Raw genomic sequence first — 24201 nt, forward strand, 5'->3', positions numbered from 1 at the left:
TTTGCAGAAATATTTCAGTTGATTGGAACAGTTTAGTGGTAATGGTAAAAAGATGCTCTTCAGCCTTTATATATGCTGTCTCCTGGGAAATTTTTCTTTGAGTTTAGACCTGGCTATCTCTGGTAAGCTGATGGTACCCAGTTGTCTATAGAGTTCTTCCTGGATTCTGAAAGGGACAGAATTTTCTTGAGCACTATTTTAACAAAATTTTTGTTTTGTTAATGCATAAATGAAGATAAATCTTACCTGTCCACAAGTCATTCTGCTAATTGAGCCAGGAAAGAGAGATGAGAAGAGTAACATTTCCATATTCTTCACAGTTCTTGGTGGGGAATTGCTTCAGAGGGCCACTACAATTCATATTCTGGGCACTGTCCTTCACCATGGGTAAAATTAAGTGATCACATGCTAGTGATGAAGAAGACAGGTTTTTACCATCTCATGAATATCACCAGACTTTGACCCCCTCTGGTATGTGAATCATGATGCATGCCTTTGACACCAGTCAGATTGTTGTGCTAGGTTCCATATTAGTCTATTAAAACGATCAACCCTAAACCCTTATCTCTTGCCACTGTCTACGACTGTGAATGGTTTATTGGGTGTCAGAGGGGATTCTGCTTATTCTCAATGTCACTCAGTGCATTAGGTGTTTATTGTTGATTTTAAGTTTAAAAACGGCACTGTGGGATTCCATGTTTACTGAATGTCATTGATTCCAGATCGGGTATGCATAGTATACAAGTAAAGGAGTTTGGTTTTTTCCCTTGAATTGCCAACTCTGCAACGTCTACCCGGGATTGGATAGTCAAACTAAATTTTCCTTCTTAAGCATAATCTCCAGTAATAAATGTGCTGACGCCAAGTTATGCTCTCGGTGACATCTGTACAGCTTATTGCTGTCATGCAATTGATTTGCTTTGTAATGACATAACTGTGATGTAAAAAAAAAAAGGAATAGAATCCAAGTCACTCTCCCACCTGTGTTTGCTCTATAGTGCCTAACAGGTTAAAAAAAGAAGTAATGAAACCTCTTAATTTAATCACTAAAGTCAGCAGGTGTGACTCTGAATGCATACAGGGAGCAGATCTTTGGGGTAAGAAGGTTTTTTTAACCTGGTCATTCTTTTTAGACTAGAACTGTACTTTAAGACATTTAATAGGCTGGCTACTAAATATCTTTCTGAGATTCTTACACAATTTTTATCAGCTCATTCACTTAGGTCTGAGAGTTATGGGGCTTTGGGAGCCGAAGTCTCAATAAGGCAGGAGAAATGCTGTTTAGATCTATCATTCCATACCCCCTGATTTGTGGAATGCTCCCCCTCCTGATGTGAGCAGCGGCAGAATTGGCCTCTTTTAAGTTAGGTTTGAATTTAGTTTGTATTAGGTGCCTGTTGGCCCTCACACAGTGAGTTTGTTTTATATTTTTTATGTTTTGTTGTCTGTGCAGAGAGGCAGTATGGGCTAGTGTATAGGGCACTAGTCTGGGAGTCAAGAAACTTATGTTTACGTCTAGGTTGCTGACTTGCTGCATGATGTTGCTTCACCTCTGTGTTCCTCTATTTGGAACGTAAGCTCTTTAAGGCAGGGGCTGTATCTTATTATGTGTATGGGCCCCGATCTTAGTAGGGGGCTTTGGGCAGTACTATTTACAAATAGATAATCATAGTAATATTTCTATGCGACCTTTAAATGAACGTCATTATTCTAATACAGTTTACACATGTCTAAATTACAGGTAAACCTGGGGTAAATGAAGTGAGAATCAGCTCTAAAATCTATTATTGTGTTACAGTAAAGCACAATTTACAGTATATAGGACATGAAGATGATTACAGCTCATTTCACATAAACAGCATTTTGGGGTCATTAATATATTTTACCACCAATATTCTGTCTGTCTGACCACACTGACTATGTGCATATAAATTCAGATATTGTTCTCTAGTGCAGAGTAAGCTAATGTTTCTTTCTTCTTGCTGGGCCACAAAACATGGGGGTTGTGTTGTAAGTTTGGTGGCAGGATGACAAAGAACTATGGAGTCTTCACTGATGTTACTTAGGAACCTGAAAATGATCTGACCTGTAGCCTAATTCCTTGACCTTCTACTCCCTACTGTATATCAAGCACTAAAATGATTGTAAAGATTAAATAGCATCTGTTACCAAATACCCCTCTTGTCAAGAGGTGTCTGACCTCCTGTATTCTAGGGACGAGGTGTCCATTTGATACAAATGCAGTGGGAAGGGGCTGAGCCCACACATCTACTCTGAGTTAAATTACAAGAGATACCCTGACTATATTGAACTTTTAAACTCAAGATCCATGTAGTAAGGATAAAAAAGGAAATAGAAAAAACAAAGTAATTATCAACATTGGACAAGAAATCTGGCTGGGGATATAACAGAACATTAGCAGCAAAGCGGATAATCAGATAGGAGAGAGAGACAATTGAAGAAACTCCTGTATACAGTTCTTTACCTAGATTCAGGTTAGACTATAACTAGCCAGTGTAAAGCCATTCCTACCTGTTTATTTAAATCTGGTTTGTCTTAGAAACAAGGTAACATTTTAAGTTGGTTACAATAAATGATTTAATTTGTATTAAACTAATTACTCATTGAACAATTTTTAGGAAACTCGGTACAGTGTATTTAGTGTCCTTGAACTGCTAATCTTGAAATTAAAGTTAAAGTTAAAAATTGAAGTTAAAAATATTTTAAACTGCTTATTCCCTGTAATTTTCCTCACCTGTGACTGCTTGAGAGAAGTCACTTAGAGGGAAAGATAGTTAAATCGATGTACTTAGGGACCAAATTATGGCTTCATAACTCTTACTTCAACTACTGGGATCTTTTTACCTCTGTATTATGGAGGAATGATATGTAGGCAAACAAGGTTGGACGGAAAGTGGAAAAAAAATTGGGGAATAATAGTCTTTTTAAAAAACAATCAACAAAAAAAGGCCTGATTCTCCTCTCAGTTGCCCTAGTGTGAATCAGGAATAATTCCACTAAAGTCAGCACAGTTAGAGTAGTGTAAAACTGATTTGAGATCAGAACTGGCCAAAAATTCCATACACTGTAATTTCTATTTTCTGTCACTACAGTCACTATTTTTCTTCTTTTTTCTGTTATAATATTAACTGACCTTTCAGGCTACATTTTTAAAATGCAAAAAGTTGAGATCTGTCCTCCAAAACACTGTGCATGAGTACCCCTGCATTTCTTTTGTGAAAGAATGTACAACAGGTTTTAGTCAGCCTGTTTATGTGAACAAGGAAGAAGGCTCGATGGTATAGTGATATACATGTGCTCTTAGTATTTAAATAGTATTTAAAACTATTTCTGGCAAGTATTTTTGGAGAGGCAGTTTGATCTATGGATAGGTGCCACTGCTCTGCCACTGCCTTGGTGTGTACCTCGGCTATCCGTCCCACCCTCTGCCTGTCTTGTCTATTTAGAATAGGTTGTAAGCGCTTTGGAGCAAGGACTGTCTCTGTGTTTTTTTTGCAGTACCTGATCTAAGCTGGGGCCTGTAGGCGTTACTGTAATACAAATAATACATGATAATAGTAAAAAGATGCATTCGTTTTCTAAGTTTAACATTTTGTTCTGCAACATTTAGATCATCTTCCTCAGTGAAAACTTCCCTCATGCTTTTATTTTCACAGGAGCGAATGGTCTTCCTGTTTCATGTAAGGTTTTCTATTCCATTTCTGGTATGTGTGGTGGGATACAAAGTTTTAGATGAAAAGGAGTACTTGGGTCACTTTAGAGACTAACGAATTTATTTGAGCATAAGCTTTTGTGAGCTACAGCTCACTTCATCGGATGCGTGCCACAAATAAGTGCTCTTGGGTTATAAATGCAAATCTAGAGGTAACCAAGGAATTTGCACTGAAATGAGATAACCATCAATATGTATTTTAGTATTGTTTAAAGCTATTAGTAATGCCTTTCAATTTCATTAGATTTTTAATTCTGTAGTAACTGTATATACATAAAGTTGAATGTTTTCTATCTATATGTCAATCGTTTTATGTTCAGATTGCAAAGAAAGAAGGGAGAGAAACTTCAATGATTTTTTTATTGACAACTGTAATATCCATAAAAAGTGATGTGTCCAAGTTGTTACTATTCTGTGTTTCTGTTGTACACATGGGCCAAATCCTGCTAGGCTTTCAAGTATTTCCTTGGCATGTGTAAATGGGTTGTGTGCTGTAAGGCTATACAGGTGAAATGCTGCACAACCTTCTGGACTGTGCATGCTAGTTGTACTTTGGCTGATCATCCTGTTTATACAAAGCCTAAATGGAAGAAAACCTTTCCACCTCTGCAGTTGGGATTTGTGGAATAGGTTTGGAAAGTGAGGCGCACACGTAAATGATGGTTCCAGGAGGAGGAAGAGGAGGATAGATGTGTCTCAGGATATCTGGGGGATATCTGCCCCAATAGAGGGCCTAAAATAGAGGGGGGAAATTGAGAGGTAAGGGGGGATTCCCCAGATTGCCATTTGAGGAGAAAACTTTGCCTCGGTAGGCTCCACGCTTCTCCTTGGCTGCACGCTATTGAAGATCTGTCAGGCAGAAGGACATCTTTCTGTGCTGCTCATTCTCCTTTAAACCACCCGCATCCCCATCAGGCACCCATGTAAGGCCAACACTGACAGCACCTCCACTTCTGAGCAAGTAATACCACAAAGGACTAGGGAGTAGCCTTCACAGTTATGCCTAATCAGGAAACTCTCACTCTCTATGGCTTAGCAGCTGCACAGACAAATTTCCACTGAATAAAACCTGTTGTGTATTAGTGTGAAATATACATTTATCATCAAAATAAGAAAAGAAGTGAAACCTCAGGAGTGGCAAGGCATCATCTTAACAGTGATGAAGCAAATATCCTTGTCCTTATTCAGGACTCGTATTAAACTCCTCAAACTCCTATTGATACTAATGGGAGTACATTTTTGCCTGAGTAAATAATATAGGATTTATACTGCCTAGTAACCAGTAGGTACCGAGCACTTTATAAACAGACAATAAAACAAAATCCCTACCTGACTTAGCTCACAAACAGCAAGGGAAACAATACAATAGCAAAAAGGTGAGGATCATCATTGGATGACTTTCCTTAGCCCACCACCAGGGGAGAGGCTGTTCCAAGAGTCAAAGGGGTGGCTTGAAAAGAAGGTGAACATCCAGGAGTGGGAGGAGACATAGAAATTGCCATACTAGATCACAGCTGTGGTCCACAGTGACCAAACTCAGGTGATTCAGAAAACCTGTGGTGGGCCTTTATGGAGTAACCTGCCCAGGGAGAGAGTTGTTTCCTAATCCCCGTTATTTCAGAGGTTGGCTTATCTGTACTCTACATTACTGTTCCTTCCCAGAGCTCCTCCTGTCATGGCACACCTATGTGTTGCCCCTCATGCAAGGCTGTAACCAGCCTGCATTTCAGAGTCTGTAAGCTTCTATAAAGTATTTATTTGTACAGGCCTTACATCAATTGAATTTACTGTATAATATCTGAATACCTCAAAAATATTAATTTATTTAACCTCACAACTTTCATTTGAGGAAATGTTAGGGAATGACTATATACAGAAAGAGAAACTGTGGCACAGAGAAGTTGCCTCACGACATTCGTCATAGATAGGAAAGGTCTATTTCTATTTTACAGAAGGAGAAAACTGGGAAGTTCTTAAGACCCACCTTTTCAGAAATGGTCTTAAATTTGCATGCCCCAGTTTCTGGGTGCCCAGCTTTACAAACCTAGGGTCTGACTTTCCATTGAAGTTGACTGGAGCTGTGAATACACAGCACTTTTGGAAATTAGGTCCTAGATGTCTAAAGTTAGGCATCTAGATTCAAGAATTCAGCTTTGAAAATGTACCCCTTAGTGATTTGCCCATTTGCCCAAGGTCACCCAGGATGACTGTGGCAGAGCTGGGAATAGAACTCTGAAGTCTTCTGTCCCAATCTTCTACCTTCATCACAGAACCATAGTGAACAAATACTATTCAAATGCACAAAACCTCTTTAATGTCATTAAGGTTTAAATGTTAGTCACCAGAAATAAGGTAATGCAAAGTCTGAGTTACAGCTGAAATATTAACAGGGCCATGTTGCACATCTTGAATGTTTTTATAGTATATATCTTTTATGACAAAAAGAATAAACTGTTAAAATACATATTTAAATAGTGGACTAGAAGACATTACGTGATTTGCAACATAGTTAAGACTGCTCTTGGAATCTTAACTTTTGCATTTTGTGACTCTGGTGATTTTTCTGGGCTGTGTTTTAGAAAGCAGGGGCTCATTTATGCATTCATTACTTGCACAGTTGCATTCCCTACATTTGTGCATATAAATCAAGGACTCCACATGCAAGAGAGCCATGGGGTCATTTGTGTAAGAAATCATGGTAATTACATCCATAATTTTAGGCATTGAGGCCATCATCAAGTACCATTGCAATGGTCCAAGAACAACTCATGTCAATTGTAATGTTGGGTGTTTAGCAGATTGAACCCCACCCCACCCCAGCTCTATGAATGGGGGAAATCCATAGTATCTACTCCCCTACATGGGAATAATCTTTTCTGAATAGGGGGAGTTGGGAAGCTTTATTATTATCCAATCAGTGTTTTTCAGACTTGGTCATGGATTTACACCTCAATGTGGACACTTTACCATACATGCCATTTTTCAAAGTTACACCATTTCCAAATAATCTCTGTGTAAAAATGTGTGGCCATTTTTAAAAATAGGAAATGTAATATTTTCATCCTTGTAGACCTCAAAAATGGCAAAAGATACATTGCTTAAACTTTAAAAAAAAATCACCTTTTGTAGAGACTAAGAATGGAACATTTCACGCAAAAAAAATGAATGTTTCAGAAAGTTAGGGAAATATGGAAACAAGATTTATAATGGAAATTAGTTTGTAATGATAACTGTAGGGGATGTTATTGTAATACATAGTTATAAGTTGTATATAACTACATGCAGCTTATAGCTAATGTGACAATTCCTACTGCTTAAAAAGGATTGAAGGTTTAAACTATTGCATTATATATAGCTGGCCCAGTAGCAATTGCTACTGATGTGTTGTAGAGCCATTTTCAGGAATTAATCAGGGATTCCCACTCCAGTCATCTGGTAGAAGCTACATATGTCCCACAGGAATAAATCTGACAGGAACGTGTAAGCTGGGAAAATGACTTGAGCAAGAAAATATCCCCGAGATTTGAGACAAAGGAAAACAAAAAGAAAGAGCAAGTACTAGCATCACTAACACTAATAAAGGTGTTGCCATCAAACATGAATACTACATTAAAGCCACATCCTTCACTCACTTCAGCAGGTTTGTCGAAAGTGCTGTCTCTTTCAAAACATTTAAATTTTTAAAACACACAATGGGAAATGCTTGATTAGTTTGGAACCTCAGACCAGAGTAAATCTGAACCTTCAGTACAGTCTATATTGGACCTTTACTGAATTAAAGAACAGTGTTGATACTCAGTTCAACACACTTTGGTTCAACACAAACCAAACCCTGTTTGAAATTGGTTAGCTGTTTAAATCAGTTGGACAGTGGCTTCCTGTCTCAGTTCGGATATGTCAGCACTGCATCTGTGAAATGCATCTGCCCGAGCCGGGATCCACAGATTTTGTTTAGTGGGGCTCCCGCTAGCATGCTAAAAATAGCCATGTAGTTGTGGCTCAGCTGGGGTTCGAGCTCTCAAGCCTGCAGGGATGGGGAGGCCTGAGAGCCTGAGCTGCAACATGAAAGCAAAGCCTACACAGCTACTTTTCATTTGGCCAGTAGAGAATAGGGCCCAGTTCCCTTATTTTCTTTTGAAAATCCCATGCTCTGACTTCCCCCCACCCCACCCCCAGCCAGCTGGCTGGTCAGCTCTAGAAATATTATGGAAATAAATTGTCTCAAGACATTATATTGAAAATACCACAGGAGCCAGAATCCTTTGGCTATTTTTGACATTGGACAGATTGGAATACCTGCTCTGCTTTCATGGTACCCACTTATGGCATCATGTAGGGTACAGGCACTACACATGTAGCTACATGCTGCAGTGAAAGCAGGCTGAGTCCACCCTTGTCACTGGGGTGTGCAGCTTCCAATGGCAGTGAAAGACTCTGACAGTGGGGAAAAGCTCTTGCAGTGGGGAAAGGCCAGAGCTGTTTCCCACTGCCTCCCCCTGCTGGAGTCTTTTCCCTGCTGCTGGAGCCTTTCACTGGGGTGAGAAGAGGCTCCAACAGCAGGGAGGCAGCAGGCAACTAAAAGTAGAGACGTAAACATGGGAAGCACTGCTTGGACATGCAGAAAGCCATGTAGGGTATATACACTAGGGTTCAGGCGTGTAGGGCACTCTGTTCCACTCTCCTCGCCTAAGCCGTCCCTCACTGTCCACTGCTGTTTATACCCGGGCTAACTGGGCGTGCAGTGCCTGTACTCTGCACACCACCGTGAGTGTAGATGTACCTTCAGCATCTGTGTTGGGGGGATGCAAGTTTATAATAAGGATAGTTTAACTAGTTGTAGCAAAATATTAAATTGTGAAAGTAACAGGAAGATAATGAATAGATCTTGGGATCAGAGAAATCCTGTTAAGATTTGTTTCAAATGCATTAACAGTGTTTTGATTACACTGAAGGCTGAAGAGTACTTTACCCAAAATGCCAATAAACAAGCTTCATAATACTGCAATCAATTTTATCTGAAATGAAGGTATTCAGTACTTGTTAGCTTTGAATATGGAAAGAATTTTCAGGAATTTATCAGCGGTTGGAGAAAGATAGTTTATTAAAAATAATCCTGGATATGATGATCAAAATAAAACCCTTATTCTCCAATCTTAAACTCACCCAGCATATTATTTGTTGACAATTGCAGTACTAACGTTTGGCTCCTGGTGCCACTTGGGTACACGAGGTGGATCTTCTGACATTGAGCTACCGTTGTTCTCTCAACTCTCCCCAGCTGGCAATTTTTAAATACCACTCATCTTTCTCTGCATCTGACAAAGTGCATGTGTCACACTTAAAAAAATAAACCACTTGTGTTGTCAGCCTGGTGGCTTAGCGGTAGTGCTCTGGGCTGCTATGTCATTGAATCAGAGATGTTTAGAGATGGAAAAGACCTATTAGGTCATTGAGGCCATCTTCTGGTCACTGTAGGGTGTTTCCTACTATACATTTTCTTGTGTTTTGTCTTGTTTTATATATTCTAAGTGATGGGGCTCACACCATGTCCACATCCCTTGGGGAGAACATTTCAGAAATTAATACTATATATCTAGCCGTCAGGAAGCTTTCCCTGATAATCACTGCAAATTTTCCTTTTCTCAATTTTATCCCTGGATTCCTAACTAGTAACCCCCTTTATACCACCCTAAATAGCTCATCTTCTTGTTTGCCACTTATACTGAACGATCGTTACACTTTTAAAATCATATCCCACTTAGTTATGTCTTAGCCGTGGTCTGCTCTTCTCTGAATTTCCTTGAATTTGTCAACATCTTTCTGGTACATATTAATTGAATTCCAGGATGAGCACAGTAAAACCATGCTTGGTTTGGTTTATTTAATGCTATCTTATCAAGACAAGGCATCCTACTCTAGCTTAAAACTAGTTCTAAATGTTCTCAAAAGCAGAAAAGGGAGGTTAGAGCTGAATCTTCACTGATATCCTATGCTTTCAGGCTTGGATTTGGCAACTAGTCTCTTATATAGCCTTCTTTGGGGACCTGATCCTCCTTCTACTTCAGTGGGAACAGGGTCAGGCTGCTTTTGTACATTCTGAGCTAATTGCTTTAAAGTATATACTAACAAAAAGTGACTACCTGCTCAAACCAGCTTAGCAGAGACTCTAATGCTAGAGTCCGGATGATCAGCCAGCTGTGTATAAACCACAAATCCAAGTTTATACCTTGACTATAAAAATGTGCAGGAAGGACATCAGGTACAGCCACCAGGTTGGTGGGGGGAGAGGGGTTCTACTCTTCACGTACATATGCTCCAAGTATATGGCCACTAATTAGCAGACTGATAATCACTGCTTCTGGTCACTGGGGATTAGAGAAATGAACAAAGAAGGAAGGAATAATAAACACAATTTGAGTGATGTCATTGTGGTCACATGGTGGGAAGCATAGTGCCCACTTCTGGACAAAAAGACAACTTTCTGCTACTTGATGTGACAGCCTGCAAATCAGCCTGCCTAGTACCATTGCTTGAACACAGTGGGGCAAATCCATTCGTGGTGTAACTCCATTGAGATCAGTGAAGTTACTCTAAAGATGACTTTGTCCCATTGAATCTGAAAAGGGTTGAGAGTTAAATCAGTGGTATCTGTATCAGTCTCTTTGCTGGTTCTATGAATATGCTTTATGTTAAGGGGAGTGATGTCAGGTAATTTTTTTTTAGATACAGCTAACAAAAAAATGAAACGGAATGACCAGATTAGGCAAAATTTCGTTTGTTTTCCATATTGCATCTACTTCTTCATTTTTGTTTCAGACTTTACTATTTAAACAGTGACCAAAAATGACAAGGAATTCCTGACCCCAGGAGCTTACAACCTAAAACTTATCTTTCACCACAGTTGCGCTTGCCCAAAACGTCAATAGTGTATTTCTCTCTCTCTCATATGTTCTAGGCCTTAACCAGAGAGTTACAGCATAATGTACAGGAGATGAGAATGCGAATCAGACATGCTAAAAAATTACGAGAAGAGAAGGAATGGAACAGGTATCCTTCCAAAGAGTCTGTCCACCGAGCCCAGTCCTTGGCAGCATCTATCCTTAATATTTCAAAGACTGATCTAGCGGAGATGCTGGATACAGAAGATGAAGAGGTAAGGTATCTTAAGGACTATTTTAGGGTAAAGGGCATATCCTTAGCTGGTGTTAATTGGTGCAGTTCCATGTAAATCAATGGAGCTCCCACAGTTTTCATCAACTGAGGATGTGGCCCAACATTTTAAAAATTTATTATTATAACTACTTCAGTAGCACCCAAGCACTCCCAACCATGGATCACGGCCTCACTGTATTAGACACTGTACAAAGAGATAACCTAAAGACAGTGCCTTCTGCAGAGAGTTCACAAGCTAAGATTTAGACAAAATGTCACAGTTGAATAAAGGACCATATAGAAGGGGCAAAGTTATAGTGGAGACCGTTGTAAATGCGTAAATTAAAAATAAATTTCCTGATTTGAACATGGGGATGCGGAGATTTTAATCATTTCAAAATCCTTAGTAATTTCCATTTTTCATGAGGAAATTTGATAATCTCACACATAACTTTCATTTTGAAGGTGGACTTCAGTATTAATGAAGCAATTTGTAATCTATTCTGTCATACCAAAATCAGTTTACTTGTGCATGTTTTCTCTAATTTTGCAAAAAGAAAAGGAGTACTTGTGGCACCTTAGAGACTAACCAATTTATTTGAGCATAAGCTTTCGTGAGCTACAGCTCACTTCATCGGCATCCAGAGACTAACCAATTTATTTGAGCATAAGCTTTTGTGAGCTACAGCTCACTTCATCGGCATCCGATGAAGTGAGCTGTAGCTCACGAAAGCTTATGCTCAAATAAATTGGTTAGTCTCTAAGGTGCCACAAGTACTCCTTTTCTTTTTGCGAATACAGACTAACACGGCTGCTACTCTGCAACCTGTCTCTAATTTTGGTAATTTCTACTAAACAAGTGTTTTCTAATAGGGAGCCTGTTGCTTTTCTTTCTTGAGCCTATCCTACAGTTATATGGCAGAATATTTGATTTGACCCCATCAAAATGCTCTGTGATAAATATTATGTTTTCTTAGTTGCTCAAGCTGAAATAAAGCTAGCTAGTGAGTAAAAAAGATGTAGACTGACTGTGTGTACATACAAATATAAAAAGTGTGTGTGCTGTTACTTGGAAAATGTTGACTAGTAGTGATAATACTTTCATATTGTCACAACAGATTATGACTAGTTCCACACTTTTAAAGCAATTACTGTGTGTGTGTGTGTGTGAGAGAGAGAGAGAGAGAGAGACTGCATACACACAAATACATTATAGTCTGATTTCTATCTCACTTAACACCAATTCTACACCTCTGCAGGTTTATTGATTTCAATGGAGTTGCTCCTTATTTACCTCAGTGTAACTGAGATCAGAATAAGGTCCTATTGTTTTGGTACAATGTGTATTGTAAGTGTTTGTGTCTAATACACACACAAAGGAAATGTAAATGTACAATTGATATACTTGCACTGTACATATACATACCATGCATGTTTTATTTTATTAATCTGTGCACAGATCCCAAACTTCCAAAGTGACTTCCTCAATTGCACTTATAAAATTTGCACATGTATTCATTCACACACATACAAGTGTATTTCAAAGAAGAACTGGGCATGCAGTTATCCAGTTGCAGTTGCAAATATAGGTTGTGTAAATGCAATGGAAGCCCTCAAAGATTTTGAAGACCCTATTTAGACAGCCAGTTTTCAAAGTATTGTCCCCATTTACACATACAGTTACTCAACTGGTGTGCAAAAATGCAGTTATGGTTGTCTGTAACTATTCAGTATATTCTGCAAGTATAATAGTAAGTGATATTTATTCTATTTTTAGGAAATAGAAAGGGCTAAAATGGAAGTTGAAAAAGATAAGGAATGGCTGTGTTACATACAGAAACTTCTTGAAGGACAGGTACTAAATTTATTTATCCACTTAATGAATTAAAACTTTCTAATCTAACTAATTATATATCTTTAATAGTAGTAATTCATGCAGTACAATGTTATTATTTTCTGATGTTTCTTTTCTACTTCTCTTCAACTGTGAGGCATTACATGAGACAGAGAAGAAGTTAACACCATATTTGTACTAGCTAACTTAACGGATGTAAATAATCTGGGGAAAACCAGCACAGATCTTCACAAATGTATTAATTAAATTATTGAGTCAGTCTGTATGCTTGGTAGAGTGAAAAGGATCCATTCTTTCATACCTCTTAGGAAAAAGAGATTTTTTATTATGTGCCTTTAAAGTCAGTAGTTGATATGGACACCTGAGGAGTTCATGGGTTTCAGTGACCTTTTACTATGGACCTGTTTCCAGTCAATTCATGTTTTCCTCACAGTCAGACAGCTGTTTATTACCGTGTCTTCCCGCATTCTCTACAATATTTTCTACTGAGACCTCGAGCAGCTTGTTAGTGGGAAGTAAATATTGATTTGGCATCCTGTCAATGCAGAAAGAATGAAAAAATTTCCACCAGAGGCCCCTCAAACATTTTCCTATCGACATTTTCTGTGCAGAGTAGAAGGCTGCATAGAGGATGACAAGGCTGAGACTAGTTGAAATCCCTGAGGGGTCCTCTGAGACTGCCGCTGTGACCTGTGTGATACTTTTTCTTCTCTTTCAAGTCTTTTTTTTTAATACACACACAGTCTGCTGGGATGCTCCCCCTCTTGTAAGTGATCAAGGGCAGTTTATTGGCAGGTGAGAGCCCTGCTTTTCTAGTCGTAGTCAGTTGTTGTTTGGACATCACTGACAACATCCACTGGATCTTGAAACTTTTTTGTTTTATTTTAGTTACTTTCTGAATCGTGATTACGTGTTTCTAATATCTGAAATAAAATGACATTTGATTTATAAATTTAAACGTATATGCAGTAGGGTGAGTGCCTAACCTGTATACTTCATTTCTAATAAGAAAGTAGATAATTAAAAATATTTTGAGAGCCATTTCAGAGGCTAGTCATTTCTAAACAGCAAATAATAATTAAAGAAAATAAAAAAATATTTCAGTGTCAAGATTAAATCCCATAATCAGTTATTAAAATGGTGATTGTTTTTCTTCATTCATTATCAGAAGATACTACCACTAAGGCTGCTTAATTGCTGCCACCAAGGAGAATGAAATACCCATTGAATTGCATTGGCCTGGCCACAAGCAGTGCAGCTTCATTTAAATCGTTTTAGTGCTATATGCAAAACAGAAACACAAATGTAGTCCCTACATTTCCTTCAGATTTGAGAAATGTTAAACCTAAACTTTAGTAAGTCGTAGGAATAAATGATGTGCTCAGTTCATACTGGGGATAGTTTAGAAACCTGCAGAATAAGACTCATGCTCTATATTCTTTCTTAATTCAGATGTAATTTTTTCCTTTGCACCTGGCAGATCATAAAAGTAAACTAAATAAAAGATTTAGGGCCATATCATCCTCTTCGCCACCACAAGCAGACAGTATGAAAACCTAGTGCATCAAGGATGAGGATTGTGGTTTTTTTGTGACCAGGTACCTCTTTCTGTTTAGGCTCCAAGGGCACCGGGAACTTCAGCTAGGGAAGGAGGAAGGGCTGCTTGCTTTCCTCGTCTCTAACTCCTGGGAATTTAGTGAGTAAGTTAATGGTGATTCGATCATCATGAACTTACCTGCATCTCCCCTCTGTGCTGTGAGGCATCCCTGCTCCCTTTCCCTGGCAGGGATTGTAGGGACATGGGAGACACCTGGCACCCCAACTGTCATAGAAAAAGTTTTGGCAAGAGCCTGGAGGATACCAGGGGATGGGCTGGTTTTGGGGTCAAGATCTGCTTCTTCTTCTGTGTGGGAGATTAAATCATGCCTCCTACAGATGGATGTGAAGAAAACTATGAATGGAAATCCTGGAGTTTCCTGACCCTTCCTGAGAGTAGCCCATGGAGAAGGATATGCCCTTTACAATTTTCAAGTCAAGTCTTGTGCATTGGTGGATACTGTGTTTCCTTTTAATACATGTTTCTAAAAATTCTGATCTGAAATGCTCAATTTAAAAGTGGAAAAAATGGGAACTTTTTGTCAAGACTCTAATCAGAATAAAATGTAGACTTTGCACAGTGAGATACGTTTATATTCTATGTACACATACACATCTGTGATATGGCATCTCAGACTTACTTTCTGCACTTATTGTGAGAAAATGTCCTGCAGAAAATTACATCAGATCACTGCAGTTTGATATAGTGTCTTTTTGTGCCATTGAGCCAGGACTCTGGAACATAATTGCCCAGCAGTATTGATTTAATTGCCTAGGTTTATTTGTGGACTCCTAATTATTGACTGGAGGTAAATTTAATGGAGAAACCTTTATGAACACTGGGAAACTGCTGCTGTTGCTGTTATACATAATGAACTGCATCATATCCCTCTAGATCATTTTTCAAGCTAATTTTATTCCACTGTGACAGTACGATAACATTTAAAATGTCATAGACATTTTATTTTTATTACTGACATATGCTGTTTTACTGCTGCATTAGAAATTTTGGGGGAGACTGGGGGAAGCACTAGTTGCTTTTAATGTCATTTTATAGATTCCCCTAGAGTGTAATCATAAACGACTATAGCACACCTCTGTTTTACACTTCATCTACACTCCTATTTTCTGTACGGTTATGACCTGAAAAGGTTTGTATTTATGCTGGCTTTAGGAAAGTATTACTGTTGCTATGATTAATATGTACATTATAGTGGTGCCCAGAGGCCCCAGTCAGAATCGAGGCCTCACTGTACTAGCCATTGTACGAACACATGTGAAGAACTGCCCCATACAAACTAAATGGAGGAATTTCCTTTTCAAAATATTATTCAAATAAAAATGGTATTATCTAAGAAAATAACTGAGTTGGGAATTCTGCTGTGATATTTATAAGCCCACATTGTCTAAAGCTACATTTTGACTGGCAAATGGGGTCTTTTTGATGATCTTTATATTCATGCATCAACTCGCAGTGCCTGGAACCTCATCACTGAAAAATTAAAAACAAACACCCTAAAAACCCCACCCCTTGTACGTAAAACAGAATGGGGTGAAAGTTAATGGGTTTCTACGGCACAAGGGGGTGCTGTATGTGAAGAGGCGTCATAGGAGGTACACGCCCCTGCCTGGAGACTTCTGAGAGGCTATGCATAGCTAGTGGGGCATGAGAAAGGCAGAGCTGGGGAATCCACCAGGGCACACAACTTCCAGTCCTTCCCTAATGGGGAGTGGGGCACATAACAACCAGTGTAGGCCATTCTAGCCATTAGGCATGTCTACAGCTCCAGTGGGGGATGGAAGAAAGATTCTTTCCCCACTTCTTTCCTCATGTCCCTAGTGCCTATGCTAGCTACCTGAGCCAGGCACAGGGTACTAGATTTGTCTCTCATGTCCATTTTTAAAAAAACAGGTTTTGAAAACCTCATTTATCCAGATTAATATCTGGCCTTCATTTCAGTTAGTTAAGTTTTCCTGTACCACACAAAGATTTCATTCATCTTGATGGACAGTAGTAATATTACCTCTGGACAATCAATTAATAATTTTGTATATGAGGAAAGCACATTGGCCTCATTCCAAATCGGTCCTTCAAATAGAGTTGCCAACTTTCTTCTCACACAAAACTGAACACCCTTGTTCCACCCCGCCCCTCCTCTAAGGCCCCTCCCCTGCCCCACTCCCCGCTCACTCTACCCCCCTTCCTCCACCGCTCGCTCTCCCCACCCTCACTCACTCATTCATTTTCACTGGGCTGGCTCAGGGTGTTGGGGTGCAGGAGGGGGTGACAGCTCCAGCTGGGAGTGTGGGCTATGGGGTGGGGCCGGGGATGAGGGGTTTGGGCTGCAGGAGGGGGCTCCAGGATGGGGAATGGGGCCGAGCAGTTTGGAGTACGGGATGGGGCTCTGGGCTGAGTCAGGGGTTAGGGGTATAGGAAGGGGTGAGGGCTCCAGGTGGGGGTGTGGGCTCCAGGGTGGAGCCAGAAATGAGGAGTGCAGGGTGCAGGAGGGGGCTCTGGGCTGGGGCTGAGGGGTTCAGAGTGCAGGAGGGCTCTGGGCTGGGGCAGGACATTCGGGTGCAGGGGAGGTAAGGGCTCTGGGATGGGGCTGGGGATGAGGGGTTTGGGGTACAGGAGGGTGCTCCAAGCTGGGACTGAGGGGTTCGGAGAGCAGGAGCGGGATCAGGGAGTTGGGACATTGGGAGGGAGGGGCTGGGAATGAGGGGGTTGGGGCACAAGAGGAGGTCAGGTGTGCAGATTCTGGGTGGTGCTTACCTCAAGCAGCTCCTGGAAGCAGCGGAATGTCTCCCCTCCAGCTCCTACACGGAGCCGCAGCCAGGCGGCTCTGTGTACTGCCCCATCCACAGGCGCTGCCCCCGCAACTCCCATTTGGCTGCGGTTCCTGGCCAATGGGAGCTGCAGAGCCGGCACTTGGAGCAGGTGTAGCATGCGGAGCCCCCTGGCTGCCCCTATGTGTAGGAGCTGGAGGGGAGACATGCCACTGCTTCCAGGAGCTGCACGGAGCCCTAGCAGGTAGGGCACCTGCCTTAGCCCCACTGCACCACTGACCAGACTTTTAACGGCCCGCTCAGCACTGCTGACCAGAGCCTCTAGGGTCCCTTTTCGACCGGGCGTTCCGGTCAAAAGCCAGACACCTGGCAACCCTACCTTCAAACCTCCAAGAGAGATTTTTAACAAGGTACAAGTAGTCTGCCAAAATCTTTCACGCCTTGGAGCCTGTTACAAGGTTGGCTTAACTGGTCCTTTGTCAGGTACACAGTTGTGCCTCAGTTCCCCTTCCTCCTTGTGTGCCTCTGGGGTAATCATGCCCAATGCAACAAGAGCTCCATAATAAAATGTACCCTCCTTGGGGCTTCTTTATTAATGTACAAATTGTATTCCAATGGTTGTAACGCACTGGAAAACTCCCCGTCCACACCTTGTCCCCAGCTTTCCACAGATCTCTCACTAGGGTCTATGGATAATCCTTCCCCTTTGTATCAGGACTTGCAACTGTCCAGCCACCCTTCTCCACAACCCACTCAGCAGGGCATGCAGATAGTCCTTGGCTCTCTCATGGGCTTCTGACCACAGACCCACTCAGTTCTCATCTGGGAATGTAGCCCAACAGCCATAGATGGCCCCCTTCAGATTTCCCAGTGGGGTCAACTCCCTGCCTTCCCGTGCTATCTTTCTAGCAACAGAGCCTGTCTTTTATTTTCTCTCTCCCCCTCAGCAGGCCTTGCTGCCAACATAGTCATGTGATCAATCATACGAAACTCCCTCACCCCATGCTACCACTGTCACCATCCACCTTCCTGTTTTAACCCAGAGACTACAGCTTCAAGAATCCTGTCCTTAAAAAAGCTAAGTCTCTATAACAGACATGATGGTCTGCCTCTAGAACCAGTACTTTGTGTTATATAACTTTTAACATCCTTGCTGGGCCATCAAGCCTAACATCCATGTTTGCATTGTCCTTGCAGTAATATAATAGGAACTCTGTTCTCTCAGTTGGTAGTTTGGAATACTATAAATGCATGATTTTGTGGGATGAGCAGTAACAACAATGCACTGCATTGCATGAAATGGGCTGAATAAAGGGAGCAGTTGGATTCATTAGCAAATGTTCCAACCTGTGCCAATAGTGGACAACAGATATACAGGTGGGAATTTATTAGTCTCGTGAGTCTTCGCAAATCAGTATAGCCAAGGAACAGTAATAGAGTGATGAATTTTCAGATTACTACCTGACTGAGTTTTTACAACTAATTCATTTATGTTGAAATGAAAAAAAAACACTCAAGTTTAGCCTCTGCTGAAATTAGTTTCAGATGCAATTTCAGCCTGCTCCTCTCAAGTTTCATTTCCGTTGAATTTACAGTTTACCTACTTCAAGATGAAGCTGCTCTGAAGTGAAAAATAAATAAATAAAAGCTTTTACTGAAATACTCGCCGCTATGGGCAGATTAAATGTATTTGTAATGACTGTTGTGTGCACTCCAAAGATATTAGCAAAGAATTAAACAACTTAATTTTTGTATTAATTTGTAAATCACTGTCAAGCAGAATAACACAGTCTGTGGGGTACATGTTTTCGGTAGTTGACACACTGTGAACTGGGATGTCTCTCCTCATTAGAATAATAACAACAACAACAACACCTTGCATTTATACCTTTTTCCATCTAAGGATCTCAAAGCACTTGCAAAACACAAATTTCTAAGGCTTCCTAACACCCAATGGGGCAGATAAATATTATTATCCCCATTATTACAGACAGGGAATCTGAAAGACAGGGATTAGCTTGCCCAAGGTCATAGTGAATCTGTCAGGGAGCTGAGAATAGAACCTAGCACTCCTTGACTCTTAGGCTTCTGCTTTAACTATTAGACCATGCTCCCTCCCAGTGGACTATGTCCCCAAGATGACTAGCTATCTTGTTAACATCGGCACAAAATGTTCCCACTTCATCTTTATAGGTGTTCCTATTAAAAGAGTGAAAAGTTGAGAACTTAGGCAATATGGTAAGTCTTAAAACATGTACAGCTAGGCTGCTGTTGCTCTCTCCGATTGTCTGAATTTATACAACTCTATTAAATTTTACTTCCCTTCAGTGCTATTATAAATTACAGTTGATGGTGTCTAGTATTATTATTACCAGTTACCTTTCAGAAAACTGGTTGTGGCCCAGATTATTGGGAGCCACTTGAATGAAACCACATTCAGTACTAAAATACATAACCGTCAGCTGTACTGAACACGTCTGCACAGCTTAGGTATAGACATGGTGCTAACTAAATTCGCACAGCCCTGTCCCAGGCTATGGGCAGGTTTAAAATCTGGGATGGATTCTTTTGATTGGATTTTCGTCAACTGTTCTGAAATCCTGAACAGGAATGCAAATATCCCAGTGTATTTACAAAGCCATCTATAAAAGTAAATCTGACAGTCTTCTATTGAAGTTGAAGACTGCAGAGATCCAGTGCAGGGTGTGTGTCCGTAAAGAGAATCAGATAAAAACACAAATACTTCTCCCAAACTGACAAATGTAAGAGAATGGCACAATATTCAATCTTCTGCTGCTCTTGATTTAAGTGAATAATTTAGTTAGAAAGACTTCTTTGAAGATCACTTTATGACTACAGCTGCAAAAATAGTGAACAGCAAGTACATTATAGAATGATAGGAACCTGAAAAAGCAGTGAGATAATACATTCATTTAAAGCAGTTCATTAGGAAAAAATATAAAATGAATCAAAAATGAATGTGGTCAAGCTAGGGAAAGAAGAACTTATGCGAGAGTTTGAAGTCATGATAGACTGCTCTTGGAGAAATATATGTCGACAACGAAGAGCAGTTACAGAGTGGGCACCATGCTATGGTCAATAATTTTCCAGCAGAGTAGAAGGTAACTCTAACAGGATGGCCTGCCTCTTTAAGTGCCTGGGGCCAGCCAGCACTGTTTGATTATCAGACCCTGCTGGGAAAGGGTCAAGTGATCCCTATAATGGGCTGAGAGAGAGCTCAGTTGGGATGGAGTTGCAGGAGGGTGATGGGTTCCTGAAGCAGGGGGATTGAAGGGAAGGGTTGTTTTCTGTTCAGTTTTGGGAAGGACAAGTGGGAAAGCCTCTGGGAGCTGTAGCCCCTGGTGGAGGAACTGCTTGGTTGAGATGTTTTGCCTAAGTTTTGTGCTTGAAAAATAAAACGGTGCCCTGGAAAAAGGGCCAGAAGTACTCTGGACATGACAGTGAGTCCTTCCTGGGCTGGGGAGACAGGCCCGCAGTTTACAGCATCTCCAAAGGATTTGAGCTGAGATTATGCCATTGTAATACCAATACTGTGATCAGTGCTGTGCTACCATGCTGTGATCAATGGTTTGATCCTCACACAGCAGTGTAGTAGTTCCTGAAGCTATCAAAAGAGTGCTAGCAGGTGTGCTTGACTAGCTCAGCAATCCCACACCACAGACCTAGGGGCTGAGCACTGGAGGTCATGTCCAGCCAGCTAGTGCTAGCCCTGTGCATAAACCGTTCTTACGCAAGAGGAGGAATACACAGCACACCATGGCAGCCTGCCCTGTAAATGCAGTGACTGTTGAGCATGACGTAGTACTTGGCCTCACCACTCCACTCCACTCCCCGGTTCATGCACAGCCTCCATGGGTAAGGTCAAGATTTTACCCTCGATTGTTTTATACAGATCATTTCTTGTAACATTTTAATTATAAAAAATGTAAATAAAAATAGCCCTACCATTGTTCAGGTTGTTCAACAATGTTCTTACTCTCGCTTTTGGCCTCTTTTGTAGTTTGTGCCTTTTCCATAGGGAAATGTGCAATAACTATATCTGACATAAATAATATCAACCCAGATTAGTCTTTAAAGCCCAGCAGACATGATGGGAAGAGACGAGGATATAGAAATGAAAAAAGAAATTCAGAACAGAGGTAATGTACTTGCAAACAATAGGCCTGGAGTGTGGAATTGTGAAAACACTGGGATGGTTATCTTGAGTTGAGTCCTAAACACCAGAGAGAACTGATTTCTCCACTCAACAACTAAAACGTAAACCCATTTTACATTTATATCCATTGGTGTGATTATTTGGCTTGATTCACCCCTGATTGCATGATTGGGGGAAAATTATCTTGCCCTCTTCTGGTACTGGCTGCAAATGTTGTTCTTCCATTAGGATTCACCTTCCTGTGAAAGGACACCAATTAAAGTGCTTTAACCCAAGGCTTCTTCCAGGAGGGGCAGCTTTAAGTTGTTCCTGGGACATCTTCTGCTAGCAGAGGCTTTCCAGAAGGTGTACTGAAGCAGTACAATGTCTGAGCCTCCCACCCCACCTGTACTGCTCACTTTTTGGGGCAATGGGTAACTGAGTGGAGTTGATGTTACCTTGTGCCACCTCCTGATGGACTTTCCATGCCCCTGCACTCATATGCCTGGATTACACTGGCAGCAGAATCTATCCAGGGCTGAATCTACACCATTTTGTACAGTATGATATACACTGAAAACGTCCAAACTACATGCAACAATATCTAGTATATGTTAAGTCTTAAAGACATAATAGAGGACAATACACCAGTTGTTTTCCTTTAAAAAGCTGGGTTTGAAAGTAGATACCAGACTGAATCTAACTTTTCTGTAAAATATGTAAACTCAGCTTTTTGTAAAATTCCCATTATGTTTAGAGTAACAGACTTCTCTGCAACATCCTGATCAATGGAGATTTTTTTTCTGCATTTATTCACAAAAGTTTCACTATACTACTCTTAAGACATTTAGCAGCAGCACAGAGAGCTGTATTGATAGTTCTGTCTCACTCTCTTGAGCATAGTGAACATATAGTACTCCTTCTATTTATATGTGCCCTAGAGATGACTGTAACCTCATATTGATCAGCTGATTGAAGATAAATGACAGAGCTGCTAGTATTGTAGATTACATCATTAACATGGTCAGTAAACCATGAATTGTTCAATAAGGCGTTTATCTTTTTTCATTTTACTCTGCTCTTTTATCATTTTTATGATAAAGAACAAAGTTACACACACTAACCAGGCAGATCAGTTTTAAAAGATCAGATGTGTGCAAGTGGGTGCTAGTTGTCAGAAATAAGTGAAATGTAATGGTTTAAGGATATTTAGCATATATTTTTCAGCTGAAGGAAATATGGAGTTCAGTAACCATTTTTCTTATGTTTCTTTTTCAGTTTCCTTTCGCTTCATATTTAATGGATGCAGTACTGGAAAAACTAAATGAGAAGAAGAAACTGGTAGAAGAGTATAGTTCTCTTATGAAGCAAACCATATGATACTGCTGCGAACTACGTTTGGAAAGGGTTTTATACAGAGTGACTGGGAAATGTTTTGTGCTCCTCACATCTTTTCCTTTCATATAGAAAATTATCAGTAGTCAAGTTCAATATAGAAGGAAGAAGACTCTGTGAACTAATTAATTGTTGAACAAGTGGAATTAATTACATTCCCATTTAAAGAGGAAAAGTGTAGATTTGATTGTTGAACACTAAAATTGCCACAAATCAATGCAAACTTAAAAATGATTTTCCTTCAAGTACATTAGTAAAGAAAGCCAGTGCAAGCCTTGAGGAGATGAGATGTCACGGATGTGAACAGTAAACCATAAGAACTGTACAAATCAGTGAGAGCACTGTGTATGCATAAAATGGCCAAGACACTGGGGGATGTATCATTCAAAACACTTTAGCTGAGATGGAGTTTTGTGTCCAAATCCATTGAATTTCAATGGGATTTGGACATTTTGCTCCTTCTGAGTCCTTTGCAAATCCCAGCCTTTGTTATGTACTCTGTATAAAATGGTATGCAGTCCTTGAATGGGTTTGTTTTATGTTAAGAACATGAAATAATAAAATGGAAAAGTATGCAGTAGCCTCAGAGACCATTAGGCAAGCTGTAGTTTTGTTTTCTAATTAGGAGTGTGTTGAGAGTCCAGTGTATTTAATAGTATTTAAGAAATAGTTCACCAAAATAAAAATGATTTCCAGTGTTTTTTTTAATGAGAAGCCTCTGAAGTGTTCTGTGTGTAGAATGTTGCTCATATACTGTAAACACACACACACACACAAAACTATTGCCTAGGTTCTGATCACAGCTCTTCCTGCTGCTGTATCCCACATGTGTTGCATGGTGAGTCAGGAGAGCAGCTCTGTAGCTGAGCTATGTTCAATGAGTTGGTTTTAGCCTAGTTCTTAGGGGACAGACGTTCATATTGCAAAACCCCCAAACCACAAGTCTCTAATCAACACCCTTGCTGTCAGACTCAAGGATTGAATGGACATGGAGACTGTACTACCCTCCTCTCTAGAGGAGTACTAGTTGAGGCACATTGTTGAGGCGGTGCAGAGAATTTGCAGTGCAGTTGTCTGTGTTACATCTGTCTGTGGTGTGATACAGCATGGCCAGAGGGCAGCAGGAGAGTGTTAGAAGGGAGCCTTATTCCCTGTAGAGGGAAGAAAGTTTGCTATAAATTAATTAAAGCACCTGAAGCCAGCCACATGATAAAAAACCCCTGCTTCAATCAGACAAGAGGAGGAGTTGAAGCAGAGTGGATTGGTGTTGGAGCAGAGAGCAGTTTGGAGGAGTTGAAGCAAAGTGGATTGGTGTTGGAGCAGAGAGCAGTTTGGAGGGAAGCAGAGGAGAGCTTGGAGAAGTGCTGCGGTGGGCTAAGAAGACCAAGACCCTAGGTAAAGGGACACCTGGTTTGTGCAGAGGGAGGGCAGGGAGCCCCACAAGCTGAAGGGCAGGAGAGGGAAGTAGCCTAGGGAAGGAACCGCTAGTTCTAGTGGTTTACTGCTATCCCTAGGGCCCCTGGGCTG

The 24201-nt window shown here is 40.6% G+C and overlaps 1 protein-coding gene across 3 annotated transcripts in view; it reads left to right on the forward strand.

Moving 5' to 3' along the window:
- CNTLN (centlein) overlaps nucleotides 1-23348 on the forward strand; it is a 276250-nt gene extending 252902 nt beyond the window's left edge. For all 3 annotated transcript variants that reach the window (XM_074953434.1, XM_074953436.1, XM_074953437.1), the window contains 3 exons: nucleotides 10689-10886; nucleotides 12663-12740; nucleotides 22558-23348. In XM_074953434.1, the coding sequence (XP_074809535.1) occupies nucleotides 10689-10886; nucleotides 12663-12740; nucleotides 22558-22659 (378 nt within the window). In that variant the 3' untranslated portion in view covers nucleotides 22660-23348. The remainder of the gene's footprint in view (nucleotides 1-10688; nucleotides 10887-12662; nucleotides 12741-22557) is intronic.
- The last annotated feature ends 853 nt before the right edge of the window (nucleotides 23349-24201 follow it).

This window comes from Natator depressus, chromosome 5 (assembly GCF_965152275.1).
Source record: "Natator depressus isolate rNatDep1 chromosome 5, rNatDep2.hap1, whole genome shotgun sequence".
Classification (NCBI taxonomy): domain Eukaryota; kingdom Metazoa; phylum Chordata; order Testudines; family Cheloniidae; genus Natator; species Natator depressus.